Source organism: Xenopus laevis, chromosome 5L, assembly GCF_017654675.1.
Source record: "Xenopus laevis strain J_2021 chromosome 5L, Xenopus_laevis_v10.1, whole genome shotgun sequence".
In the NCBI taxonomy this organism is placed as follows: domain Eukaryota; kingdom Metazoa; phylum Chordata; class Amphibia; order Anura; family Pipidae; genus Xenopus; species Xenopus laevis.
Genome location: NC_054379.1, coordinates 54,238,318 through 54,253,164, shown reverse-complemented (window position 1 = coordinate 54,253,164; position 14,847 = coordinate 54,238,318). Strand labels below are relative to the sequence as shown.

At 40.1% G+C, this 14,847-nt stretch overlaps 1 protein-coding gene across 1 annotated transcript in view; it reads right to left on the bottom strand.

The window, feature by feature from the left end:
- The window catches only part of pgbd5.L (piggyBac transposable element derived 5 L homeolog), a 28,533-nt gene extending 13,893 nt beyond the window's left edge, over positions 1-14,640 (bottom strand). The window contains exons 1-2 of the mRNA XM_018263096.2: positions 13,542-14,640; positions 3,853-4,280 (exon numbers count right to left, since the gene is read on the bottom strand). Of these exons, the coding sequence (XP_018118585.1) occupies positions 3,853-4,280; positions 13,542-14,055 (942 nt within the window). The 5' untranslated portion in view covers positions 14,056-14,640. The remainder of the gene's footprint in view (positions 1-3,852; positions 4,281-13,541) is intronic.
- Between the last annotated feature and the right edge of the window lie 207 nt (positions 14,641-14,847).

Sequence of the window (14,847 nt, the reverse complement as noted above, 5' to 3'; positions counted from 1 at the left end):
TGTAATTTTTGCAATTCCATAAACAGAACAAACCAGTCTTCTTCATTTTCTTACATTTAGTTACATAGTACGTTAGGTTGAAAAAAAGCATTCATTCAACATCAAGTTTTATATATTACCTTCCTAAATGCAATTAGATCCAGATGAAGGCAAAAAAAAAACTTTTGAAGCCTCTCCAATTTGCTTCAGAGGGGGAAATATTTGCCAATCGAACCAGTCCCTGGATCAACTTGTACTTACAATCAATGTTCCCTCTTAGGTATGCACTTGTGCTAACAAATTTTGAGGCCAACGCACACAGCTTAATTAATTTAAGGACTCCTCCTCCCCTCACTCGAGGTCTTATTTTCCTTCTGCTGATCAGGAAAAGAGGTAACACATTTTAGGAATTATATAATTTTTCTTTTAAGCCTTATCGAGCCGTGGTTGGTCCAGCTGAACTAGTTGTCCCCTCTTGCTGTGAAGCCCCAGGAAGGAGCCTCTCCAAGGGCTGTCATGACCAAGGAAATCCAATTGTGGAATCAGTTAGGTGTGCATGGTTCAGGGAAGGTTGCAGGACAGTGATGTCACTGTGGCAGTCTTTGTTTTGGGCAACTGTCGGTTTTCCTATGGTAGGAAGCATTGGAGGCCATCTTGGTTGTGGCCAAAGTTCGACAACAGAGTGATGAGCTAGGAGGGCTAGGAGCTAGTGATGGCGCCCCTGCTGTTGTGGAATTGCATTTCTTTAGCTTACTGCCCTACAGTTAGTTTAAAGGGATACTGTCATGGGAAAAAACATTTGTTTTCAAAATGCATCAGTTAATAGTGCTGCTCTAGCAGAATTCTGCACTAAAATCTGTGTCTCAAAAGAGCAAACTGATGTTTTAATATTTCGTTTTGAAATGTTACACGGGGTTAGACATATTGTCAGTTTGCCAGCTGCCCCCAGTCATGTGACTTGTGCTCTGATAAACTTTAGTCACTCTTTACTGCTGTACTGCAAGTTGGAGTGATATCACCCCTCCCTTTTCCCCCAGATGCCTAATAACACAAAAATGGGAAGGTAACCAGATAGCAGGTCCCTAACACAAGGTCAATCTAAGAAAAACACTCATTAGTAAAATACAGGTCCCTCTGCGACAAATTCAGTTACATTGAGTAGGAGAAACAACAGCCTGACTTCAACTTCAAAAGGCTATGTAATTCTGGCTGAAGAAATATTGAGCAAGCACTGAAGGAAGGTGTAGAAAGAAAGATCATTCAAGCATTGGATGAATTAAAATTGGCATCTGAATTTGTGTCAGAGGTTTTAGTGGATTCTGTGTGATTATAGGCAAGAGCGATGGGTATGTCAGTTAAAGCAAGAAGGGCTTTGTGGCTAAAACCCTGGGCGGCAGACAGTTCTTCTAAGAATAACTTCCATGTCTTTCCATATATTGGGGGAAGACTTTTTGGAGAGAAACTGGATGAAACCGTAAAGAAGATTTCATCAGGGAAAAGCACTTTTTGCTACAGGAGAAGAAGGAGAGACATTCGAATAGACAGTTTTCATTGAAGGACTTTCATGGTTCTGGGGATAGGAGATTTTTTCGTGAGTCCAAAGCCTACCATCCCAGAAGAAAGTTTAGTAGAGGAACCTCGTGGAGGGCTTCCCCTCAGGGAGCGTGGTGGGCGTCCCCGCCAGCCCACTGGACCAGCATGTATCCTTGCACTGCTGGTATGGAAATTGAGAGCAGGCACTTCGTCAACAGATCACGTTGCCAATTATACTTCCCCCAGCAGAATAAAGATGCCTGAAGGTTTATCTGGAAAAGACCAAACCTTTTCAAAAAGAAATCAGTTATTTGTGGTCCCAGCAGAGCCTAGAAATGCACACCAAGTGGAAACAGCAACACTCTCTCTAGATGGGTGGTCATCGAGAAGGCGTACAGTATTAAGGGGATTCCAGTACCTGGTGGATTGAAAGCGCATTCAATGAGATCAGTAGCTACTTCATGGGCAGCTGACGCACTGGTTTTTATGGGCCAGATCTGTGCAGTAGCATCCTGGTCATCTTGGGGAACTTTCATAAGACGTTAAAAACTAGATGTAAAATCAGTGGCTGAAGCTTCTTTTGGTGACTCTGTGTTGAGCTATTGCAAGATGTTTATTCTTTTCACTGAAGTTTTTTTCAATCAGAGATATGTGTTGGTGCTTGGCTATTGGTATCCCTCCCGAGTTATTTCTAGGATAAATCCATATGTGTGCTGCCATTGGGATAGCTGAGAAAAAAGGAGAATTCCTATCATACTTACCGTAATTTTCTTTTCCACGCTATCATACATGGCAGCATAGATTAAAGTTGGGTTAGCAATATGGCTAGATATAAGACAGTAAGTGAGACGAGGTGGAATCCTTTAATTAAATGGGGGGGTGGATCCTTCTGTCCCACTGGTGAGTGGGGAACTACCCCATATGTGTGCTGTCCTAGATTATAGCTGGGAAAAGCAAATTGTGGTAAGTATGATAGGAATTTTCCTTTTTTTCTACTGTATCTAAACTAGCCAACTGATACAAAATCCATCAGTCTCCCAAGTTCACCCATCAAGGAAACTAAAGCTTAAAAAGGCAAAAGCTGCAGGAGGTATACTTTACAAATGTTGGTCCCAAAAAGTATAAAACCTAGATACTGACAACATCACTTTCTCAATGATAGCTAAGAAATTAATTTTCAGTGATCTTTTGAATATTTTCCAAGAACAGGGACACTGAATAGCTTTAAGATCTTAGCATTTGTATTTAGAATCTGTGGCCTGCTGTATGCTTGCATGCGGTGGGTATGAATGCAACTGAGATTTGAGCTTAGATGTCAGCTTGAGACCTAGGGGGTTATTTAGGAACATAAGTGCCATTACAATTTTTGGTCACAAATTAAGTTTTTTACCCACAATTCTGCATCCCCCCAAAGCATTCCAACAGGAATGCAGGAGCATGCTAGGTTGTGTCCACCAAAGGTACCATACGATGCAACAATACAGAGAGAAATTAGCAACCGTTAAACCGTAGGAAAACTATGCCTCAAAACAATGCAGGTCTCTTTAAAAATATCAAGCATTAAAAACTCAAATTTCAAATTGAAAAAATGGCGAAATTTAAATTCAAAAAGACCAACCGAAATTAAGTTGAAGGTTTTTTTTGGTTGAATAGGTCCATTTTCTATCGAATAGGTCCATATTCGGCCGAATTCGAATCATACGGATCAAAGGAATAGTGCATTCAATCGAATTCGATTCAAAGTTTTTCCCGAAAAAACCTTAGATTTTTTCCACCAATTGACTCCAAATAGGTTCTAGGAGGTCCCCCATGCATTTCGTCAGGTTTTAGATGGTGAATGGTAGAAGTTGAATTTTTAAATAGAGAGTACATGATAAATTTCGATATTCGAATTTTTGAATTTCTTTCAAATTCGAATCGAATTTGAACTATTCCCTAGTCGAAGTACACAAAAAATAGCTCAAAATTCAAATTTTTTTCATTTGAAAATTCAACTCGACCTTTGATAAATCTGCCCCCTAAGGTATGAAGAGCAAAATGACTGAAAGTTCCATTATCCGGAGATCCCCAAGTGCCATAATAGGTCCCATACCTATAGTATGTGCCATTGGGTAATCCTAAATAAAAAATTGCCATTTTAAAAACTAAAGTCCACCCCGTTGGATCCTAAGATTCATGGTGCACACAAACAAACCATACATGTTAGGTCACATGAGCCAATTTACACAAACCTCTGTGCATTGGCACTTTGAGTAACATCAATGCGCACCCAATTTTGTGTCCAAACTAGCAATTTTCACTTGCTTTACATTTGTTTAATGAAGATGAGAGAAAGCTTACCTGGGTTTGTGAAGGCTTGAAACAAGAGTCAAAGCAATTCTGGAGAGAGTCAAGAAAAGGTTGAATTTTGTAAAGGCCGTGAGTTGTCTGACTGGACCGAAAGGCCACAATATGGAAATATTTTAGAATCTTTTCAAACCTTGATTGTGTCATAGCAAGAGCAATGCTTCTGTTACTGTAAAACCCCCCACTCCATATGCTGAGTACCGACTCACAATGGTGAGTGCTAGTTGATATCATGTAGCCAAAAAAATATTTCATTTCTGCCAGTGTCACATCCGTCCAGGCATCATCACTTCCAAACTTTTCTTGGTATTTCTTGGCATACATGTTGGTTTGTGTCACCATGTTCTTTATAACATTGTCAGGGACAAACAGTTGAAAAAAATCCATTACACTGGATGTGGGTGGCATTTTACGTGTCGGCCCTTTAAAACAGACAAAACAAGCATTAATTCAAATGATACATATCTTGTACTCATAACATACAGCTGCATTTTAAGTTGTGTTTAAAATGACATATTCTAATTTAGTTCAAATGTGTATTTAAAAATATGTGATTTTCTGGGGTGATCTTACTGTTTACGAATGATACGACAATTCATAAGCATATGCATTTTTATTACTGTATATGATTCTCTAAATACCACATATTTTGGTAATTCTAGGCATACTGGGTAACAAACTGATGATACTGTAAAATAAAAGTTTTGAGGCAAAATGGCGGAAATGGCGCCCATTGACTCCAATAGGAGAAAAAAATGATGTGCGTTAAAAAAGAAAATGACGAGCGTTGGCAAATTTTCACCGGCAGCGAATTTCTTGCCCAATCGGGTCAAATTCCCCCATCCCTAACCATCAACAATTCAGTTTCTAGCATGAGGTGCCCAGAACTGAAATGATGGTCATCTTCAGCAAATTCTGCGGTTTGGTTATTTAGAGTTGACAGCAATTTTTATCTATTTCAACCAAATGTGTACTTTCCACTGCACTTTCCAAGATCAACTTAGTTTAAAGGGATACTGTCATGGGAAAATTTTTTTTTCAAAATGAATCAGTTAATAGTGCTACTCCAGCAGAATTCTGCACTGAAATCCATTTCTCAAAAGAGCAAACAGATTTTTTTTATATTCAATTTTGAAATCTGACATGGGGCTAGACATTTTGTCAATTTCCCAGCTGCCCCTGGTACTAAGTTATACTGACACGTCCATATTTTTTTTTTTATAGGAAAGTGTCTAGATCAGTTCAAAAACATGCCATTCCCAGCTCTATTAATAAAGGCAGCACCTGCATTCTCCCCAGCCTATGTGTACTCCTAATACTCCAGTGCAGCTTCCATACCAGGCTGGGGACTGTGCTATAGAATCCAGAAAACAGGTCCCAGACCTCAGGTTAAGAAAAGCTCTAGCTGAGTCTTACTAAATGTTCTCTCAAGCCTTTATGCACAGTAGTTCATAAATTCTACAGCTCTGCCACAAAACTACAAATGCTACAAGACATTATGTAAAGGTGTATACTTTGTTTCTTGGATTACATATCAGGCTAAGTGTCTATATTTCTGGGTTACACGCAACCCTATGGGAAAAACATGTTGCCTAGCAATCCATAAAAAGTTATTTAGGAACACGGTGCAGTGTGCAAATCACCATATTTATATTTACCAGTTATGCAGCTATTGCAGCATAATTCAAGCCAAACAAATTGGGTCAATGCAAATGAGTTTGTTTGCAAATTGTGTGCAAGTCACAGCTAGCATCTCCAGAGAGGGAATTGTCATTAAAACAGCAATAGCATATGATTATTTTGGAGTGACTTTGATCCAGGGAAACCTGGAATTACTGCTGCATTCAGGTTGATGGTAGTTCCAGGGTTCCTGATGCAGGACTGAAGCAAAAGTTAGGGCACCTATATAAATGCAAATGACATTTGGATGCATGAATGGGAGGTGATTTTGTTCACTATTCCGCCAACTGGTTTAACATCTTTACTTTCCTAATCTCATCTGTTGCGATAATTTCAATAAAGGCCACTTATCAGTTCTAATGGCATACAGGCAAAAAAACACAGCCCAAAACCATCTCTGTGAAGACACACTGCAGATTGTCCCATTTCTCCGCAGGTGGTTTTTATAGAGGTGGAGGAAAGCAGATCCACTCTTATATGCACACCCCATTATTGACAAGCCTGTGGTTGGGATGTGTAGTTAGTTATATGGAATTGATATCGGTGCAAAAACAAAAATTTTATTAAGTAAGCAATTCAGTGCCGATATCCCCGCCACATACCTCCCAACTGTCCCGTATTTCTCGGGACAGTTCCGATTTTGACAGCTCAACCCACAGTCCTGGATTGTTACTGAAATGTCCTGACTTTCTCTTTGATCTCCTGCACTGAACAGCCAGAAAAAGATAAGTTTCTAAGATGTAATTGGCTTTTGGCAGAGAGCCCACAATATGTGGCAGGTGCTCGTAGATACTTTTGTAACAAAAGTACTTTTAAGATAAGCAAAGAAACAATTGTGACTGTTTAAGATAAGCAGGTCTCTTGGGGAAACTGTGACTTGCAGCTTCACCTTCATGAGCAAAACGGTAACAACACATAAAAACCACAAAAATGTGTTCAAACTTTCATAACCTGACAAATTTTGTAAAATGAACATGGTAATTAAGAGGTGTGGCCACAAAATGGGCATAGTCAAAAATGTTGCAGCGATCTGTGGGGTATGCCTCAGTTTACAGGCTGACACTGGGCCTGTCAATGGAATTACGAGGGGGGGGTTGCTCTAAACAGATCTAAACAGATCTGCTTTCCACCGCTTTTATTTAAATTTTATTTAATTATTTGTGCCAGGGCTTGTCAGGCAATAGTTAGCTAATAAACTAGACTTAAAGGTAATAGGGTGTTTTCTGGAGCTTTGGTGACATTTTTGTTACTTAAAAAAGTGGTGCTGTAATGAATAGGCAGTTTTAGATGCTTTATTAGTATTATTGTTTGTAATAATGATGTTCATATTTCTGTGACATTCCTTGCTGAACCATTGCTTAAAGGGGAACTTAAAGTCATAAAATAGAATAATACTAGAAATGCTGTTTCTTAGTCAGGTTTTCAATAAATTGGGTTGCACCTTTAAAGAAACTGCAAATGCATAATGTCCGAGCTGGTTTACCCAAAAGCAGGATTACTGAATGTTTCCTGATACGCTTATGAACATTCCAAAGCATTACAAGATACAAGCTTTTTAATCTGTGCCGCATAACAATAATATGTTCAGAAGAACAGCCAAACTAATTATAATTACATAATATGCCAAGTACATTTTGTTCTCAAAACAAATGGTATCACATGGGCACCATATGGGCCTTAATTTCAACCCACATTTGTTCTGACAAGCACCACTCTGGCTTCTCTTCAGTTACAAAAATATTAGACTAGAAGACAGAATAGAACTTTAATTGGTAGCAGTGTCAGATATTCTGTATTTCTGCTAGTGGCTAATAAGATACAAATGCAAATTAATACAAATTAATAACAGCACAAAAAATTGGGCATTCATTTGGTTTCCATATTATTTATCCATTCTTTTAAGTTGAATCTTAAGGTACTTGTAATGATTAAGGTACACGTGGCTGGCTACCAGGACAAAGGTTCAAATTCATCACTGTTTCTCATCTGTTATAGAGGTGGATTTATCAATTTTTTTAAATTTAAGGAGGAAAAAAACATTATTGCAGGAAAAAAATGTACTTTTTTATTCTTAAGCACTAGCTTATTTAAGAAAAATACTCTTGACACAATAGTAATCGTCATGATTTCTGCGAAAAGAAAAAAAGCAACATACATTTTTCTTTTTCTTTTCCTTTTCACTTTTCCTTTTTTTTCAAAGAGGCTGGGAAAAATAAAGATCTATTTTTCTTCTCTTTTCACATTTTCTTTGATAGATAAAAAAAATAGACTATAGGAAAATGCCCCCTTTTTAAAGCAGCCCCGCCAAAGCTTGTACAGAGATAACATAAGCAATGCAAAAGGTACAAAAGTAAAAGAAATGTTTTAGTACCGGCAGTTAATGACAAGCTTGTAATTGGTTTAAAGGATTAAAAGGGCTTTTCAAGGGAAACTGTTCATTTAACCTCTAAGATGCTAATGATTTTCACACCCACAGTTAAAAGGCACATTTATCAAAGGTCGAATTTCGAAATTTATTAAAAAAAAAATCTAATTTTTTTTAAACTTTTAAACTCGGATGAATGGAATCGACTCGAAAACTCGAATCGAATTTGATTAGAATTTTAAAAACTCGATTTGAAAAAAAACTTGAATGTCAGGTTGCAAACAACTCAAAATTGATCCCTGGACCTCTCCCATTGATTTATACAGCAATTCTGCAGTTCGAAAATCAAATTCAACATTTTTTTAATAAAAACTCGAATCTAATTTGAATAACTCCCTAGTCGAATTTGACAGTTTTGACCAAAAAATTTTTTTTTCAATTTCGACCCTTGATAAATCTGCCCTGTAGTGTATTTTGACCCCTCTGGTGGTGCTCAAATGTATAAATTGAGCTGACTTTTCAGCTGTCACTTGTACAGTCAGTCAGTATGTTGCTGGTTTGTGGCAGCCACAAAAAAATAACCATATAGCCTAAAATATTTGTTTTGCTGAATTTAAAAACTGCTTTTTAAAAATGCAATCATATGCACAGAGATCAAAACTCAGTGTTGCACAGACGACTGTCAAATATTCTGTCCAGTTCGGTGCCATCAGTAAAAACTGACCATCCAACAGACTCAAACCAGCTGGGCTTTGCAATAAGTACCAATAGGATACCAAAGACAGTATTCTCTAGGTCACTGCAATTTGAAATTCTATCAAAACCAATGTATTTATAATACCCCTAAAAGGAACATGTTGTGGCTAAAGATGCTTGAAAATAAAAGGATAAATCTAACAGCGGCATAATTAGATATTACTGTACCCCACAACAAATATATTTTTACAGCCTTACAAACGTCAGCCCCCCCCCCCAAAGGTCAGCCCTAGGACAGCCTGGTAACCCTAGAAAAGGCAGAGATTTCTTTGCTGATGAGTAAAAAATACTGATAAAAATGCAACTAATAGGATGAATAACTAACTGCACTGACTCTGGATGGATATTCCGCATGTAATTTTTTTCAGTGATTTAGTGTATCTGGGTGAAAAGATAACGCATTTAATAAAAGAATGACTTCTCCCACAGATGTGTATATTATTTATACTTTTCTCAAATACATAAATACATGCGTGAAAGCAAAGGCATATTTTAGTGCAATATGTACCCTGTGGGAAACAATGGAGTATAACAAGTATACCAGGGCCCAGTACTGCCCAATCTACAGCCCTTTTCTGAAAAACAACTAGCAGCAATTATCAGTAAGGCAGATGGAATTTGTTACGGATAGCTCGCTCACCCATTATTATTTCATCTTTCAGTTAACTTTTATTATGTTATAGAATGGCCGATTCTAAGCAACTTTTCAATTGGTCTTCATTATTTATTTTTAATACTTTTGACTCTTTCCCGCTTTTGAATGGGGTTCACTGATCTCATCTAAAAAACAAAAGCTTTGTAAGGCTACAACTTTAAAGTTATTGCTACATTTTATTACTCATCTTTCTATTCAGGCCTTCTCCTATTCATATTCCAGTCTCATATTCAAGACATTGCAAGGGTAATTTGTACCATAGCAACAAGATTGCTGAAAATTGCAAACTGTTGAGCTGCTGAATAACAAGCTAAATAACACAAAAAATAATAAATTACAACCAGATTGATTTTTTGTCACAAAACAAGGAAGTAAAAATTTTTTCCCCTTCCTACCCCTAATTTGAATATGCAAATTTGGATTTGGATTCAGTTCGGTATTCGGCTGAATCTTTTGCGATGGATTTGAGGGTTCGGCCGAATCCAAAATAGTGGATTAGGTGCATCCCTAATTAAAGTTAATTTAAAGGTGCATAATCCTTTTCATTCAACTAAAGGCCTGATTAAGCATATCCTATTTTATTAGTGGTATGACCAGGGCCGTTCCTGCCATGAGGAAAAGTGACCACCTTGCCTTAGTCGGCAGTGAACGGCCAGTTACAAGGGACGGCAAAAAGACGACGGTTTTTAAACCAGAAATTCGTCTCAGCTAGTGCAGGATGCGCAGTACACGCTCGGTGCACTAGCGATGCAGCCCTTTTGACCCACTCCGATGCTAAACTTTTACGTGCGGAGCGGGAGAGGGGCATATCGGGGTTGCTGCCTCAGGTGGCAGCAGCCCACGGATCGCCCCGGGTATGACACAGTAGTGATGTGCTCCCTCATTTGCGGGTCGCAGGCCTGTTCCCCCCACACTTTGTGACATCATCGGCAGGGGGCGCGGGTCTATAAAAAGGATGGGGAAAGTCGAGCGTGGGTGGGCGTGGATTGAGGGATGTCGGGTCCTGGAAAACTGGACCCGCACATCAGTATGACACAGGGCTAATGTTTTCCCTATCCAGCAGCCCTTTGCGACTTACATCTAGATGTAATGGCACAGAACCTTTTGCACTTACCCTTTAGGTTTCCTCAAGTACAACCCCTACTTCTCCAAGCTGCAGGTATTGTTTATTCAGAGTGTGCCACCCCTGCAGGGTGCTATATGTGCATGCACCATTTGCCCTGGGGCCGGGCATCAGCCACTACATGCTCATATACATTTACAGCAGAGTAGAACTGGAAGAACCAGAATGATAGGGGGTGCATGTGAGCTACAATCAATGTGCAAAGGGGTGCTGACTGTGAGAAATAGCACAGTAGAACTATGCCATAGATACAATACTGAGAAAAGCCCAGCCTTTGGTAACAAATAGTTAAGTGGTCATGGAAGACACTGAAATAGATCAGGGTAATACTAAAGAAGCTAAAATCTAAATATTCCATGTCCACATGCTTCAGGAGCCATTAAGAAACACTGCCAAATGCTAGAACAGAGAGACAAAGGGAGATTAACCAGTGACTGGCTGTAACACACACAATGACATTCACAGGGCCAGTCTGGTTAACTTTAAATCCTATTTAATCACGGCAACCGTAAATATGTTATAGGAGTGTTAAATAAACCTAACGTATTTAAAGGGGAACTTCCCCTTAAGAAAAATTTAGTCTACTTATGACACCTGGATACATGACAGACATTGGAAACAGAAATAGGAAGAAAAAAAAAGTACAATACATTAAAGAACAATAAAAGTTAAAAATACTGGCAGGGCAGTGCAAATCTGATATGAATACACTGGTAGATATCTGCTGATTTGGGCCCTTTAGACCTATATGCCAGTGTAATGGGATTTCAGATGGGCCCAACTGACTGATATTTGGCCAAAAATCGTTCACATGTCGATTGGGAAGGTTTGATTTTCCTTCCCGCGGATCATGGACCACATCGTCTTTTTCATGCAGTGAACACTTCAAAGCACTCGTATATCCACCGTTGTAATCTGATTGTTCAGCCCTAGGGACAACAATCAAATTAAAGCCCCATAGGTGGCTTATTTGGCGACCTTGTCAAACTTGTGGATCTTATAGTGTATGGACACCTTAAAGAACACCCTGGAGCAAAAAATCTGTAAATGATCCCAGATTTTTTGAAAGTCACCTGTATTTATAACCCTGGCTTAAGTGTTGCAGCTTTAGTATGGCCCAGATTCAGTTCGATATTTCTTTAAGAGGTTAGTGATTTTGGTCTCCACCCACATTATTTTTCATTGTCCTTTAAATGTATTCAAAATGAATACATCAGAAACGAAGGAAGCAGGCATAGCAAGTGGTGTACAAATTTCACTGGTGTACCTAGAGTTTCTGCTAAGGTGTGGCTATACAATCCATCATAGTGTTTGTTTACACCAAAATCAATAAACGAAACCTGTATGTAAATAAAAGGAGATTTTATTGCTAGCTCCAGTGAATGAAGCTCCTTTTGGCAATTTGCCCTTTAGTCATTATGCCAGCATGACTGTTTTCCTTTTCTCTTGTCTGTGACAGTGAATAATCACACTGTATTCTGCATTCGGATTCCTGTGCCTAATGCACATTATTTATCAGACATTCAAGGAACAAAATTAGTATGACATCTCTACCCGTTTCTAAATGATTATTCATATATAGTGATTCCAAGCTGTGGCACTACTATCATTACATAGTTACTGCTATCATGCCCTTTATATTGTATAAATCTACAAATAACTTCAAAATCAACACATATTTGCTTATATTAATATATGATAGTATAGCTCTATCGTGACATCACATCTTTACAGGGCTGCCATCAGAGTGGGTCAAGGGACCCGTGGCAAAGTTGTAATTCTAAATGTTGCAAAAGGGGTGGGGCTTGTGGTGATTTTGCCATAATTGGATGGATCAATGTTGTGGCCATACATGCAAGAAATATTTTTTTTTTTTATCATATGTGGGCTCCATTTTACTTGTTGGTACGGCCAATGTCAGCTAATAACTGGCCCCCCTGGGATAGGATCCTACTAACTTAGCAGTATGGGGCTCCATGATTACTGATGGTGGCCCTGCATAAGAACTAGGATACTGGGGCACTGTGGTCACCACTATTTGGAGTAGAAATCAAAATGGCACCTCCTTATTTTGGGTTGCTTACTACTCGCATCCCACTGATAACTTGGTTATCACCTAAAATGCAGCAGTCAATATACCATCTGCGTTTTTCTGACTTATTCCATTTTATATTTATATATATATATATATATATATATAAACCTTCAGGCTGCCTCAATTCTAGGGTTTAAAAAATGCAGCAGAAATTCATCATGAATGTCACTGCCTTCAAGCCACACCTTTAAAAGTATCTATGAAAACAATTACGAATTGCTCTCAGATCTTACCCAGGTTGGGCTAATATTAAATATATAAACACAGACAGTAGGGTTACCACCTTTTCTGGAAAAAAATACTTGATTGTTTTTATGGTTTTTCCCTATAAATAACATGGCATCAAGCAACGTTTTTACCAGCCAGACGGGTAAAACACAGGCCATGTGGCAACCCTAACAGCGAGAGATAGACAATATGTAAGAGGCATGTTTATCATTTTAACACTAATTGTGTATTAGCTGTTGTATAATGGAGTGGTTTTCCTCCTGAGATGAATGAAATAATTGTGCAACAGCCCTGGCAGGTAGAAAAACCAAAAGACAAATGACTGGACATGTCAGGGTGACTTTGCAGGTAATGGCGCATCCTATGGTTAATGCTACAGTATATATTTCTCAATAGAATCTATATGACAGCAGCACCCTGTAAGTCAGAATGTGTGGCCACTGGTAGGATACAGCAGAATTTGGAACTTGCTATAAGAGACGGTGCCACAGCTCTGCTGTTGGACTAATACGAAGTACTAACCCGGCCCTGTCCCCGCCCAAAGTGTTGGGGCGGCTCAGCCCTGTTAGAGGTGAACTGAGATTAATGGGATGAGCGGAAGATTAGAAGGGGCTGATGTAAAGCCAATAAGGAAGCGGTACCCGGTTGCAAGTGAGAGGCATAAACCCAAAGCTCAGGCTCCAGGCGCGCCCTCTCATAATGTGCCCGGGTTTCACTAGTCCTGCTGGGTCAATACATATCTCTCGCTGCAATACAGAAATGCCTCTCCGCTGTCTCTTACCGCTGGTGTCGCTGAAATAAGGGGCGTCTCTGTCCTGCAGGGTGTGGGTCCAGCCCTCCTCCTTCTCCAGGTTGTCTATGGGCACTTGCTGCTCCGCATCCCCTTCCTCACGCCTATTCCCTTCTCTCTCTTCTCTGAGCAGCGACTCCCCTCCTGTATCGCCATCAGTACAGTCCCGCTGCTCCTCTCTTCCCTCGGCCCTCGGCGTACCATGCGCTGTTCTAATGCCCAAATCGCCATCAGCCACATTCCTGGCCACCTCTCCAACCTCGCGCTGGCCCAGTGGATGCGGCTTCTTTCTACCTCCCCCATTGTCATCGTCAGTGGAGCAGCCCGAGGCTGAGGTGGGTGAATCAGGCGAGGTGCTATAGAAGGGGTTCCCGCTGCTGCTGTCATCTCCAGACTCGCCACATAGATCATCAGAAATCTGCAGGCTCTCGTATCGGGAGCGGGCGGCTTCCAGCAGGGACAGAGCAGACTTCTTATTGCCCGACAGATCCGCTCTCTTCATCATTGTGACGCTCCCGAGTGATCGCTGGGCTCCAGCCGCCTCCCCTGTCTCTCTAGGGCTCTGGGCAGGATTAAGGCAGAGCTGATGTCACAAACGAGTCCGAAATGAACGAGCACTCCCTGCTCCTCCTACTGTGTGTGGTCTGGCTCGCTCCATCCCACATGTGGCCAACCTGCCGGGGGATCGTGGGATTTGTAGTTCAAGAAAAACTGAATGGACGCTGATTGCACATCACATCATCAGAGGCAGAGCAGCGTGTGATTGGCAAATGCCTTGTAAATTTTCAGAGCATATTAAGGATATCAGCTGCTCCATCCTGCTCTACTCTCTGCCTGTGTGGTTGCCATGGAGAAGGATGGGGGTGGGCGGGCTTTTTCAAACCAGAAGCAGCTCAGTAGCACAGTGACAAACTGTAGCAAGAGTTCTCTCCTAGTGTGCAACAATAAACGTTTTGGAAGTAGAATTGAGAGTCTGCGTTTGTGCTATGTCTTTCTTCTGTCCTCCATCCCCTGTTATAATCTTGTATTGCAATTTATAGCTTTTCGTTGCTTCTTTTATGTGCTATCTTAATAAATTATTTTTGTTTGCTTCTGTGTGTTTAGTATTAATCATGAAATTGGCCCCACTTTTATTCTGCCATGTGTCCTGGTAGCATTATACATGTAATGGCCTCAGCACTGCAGTTATTCTGCCATGTGTTCTGCTACTATCAGGGCCACCATCAGAAATCATGGGGCCCCATATGACAAAAATTTCTGGGCCAAGCCCACCACCCCAGGCCTCGCCCTAGACCCC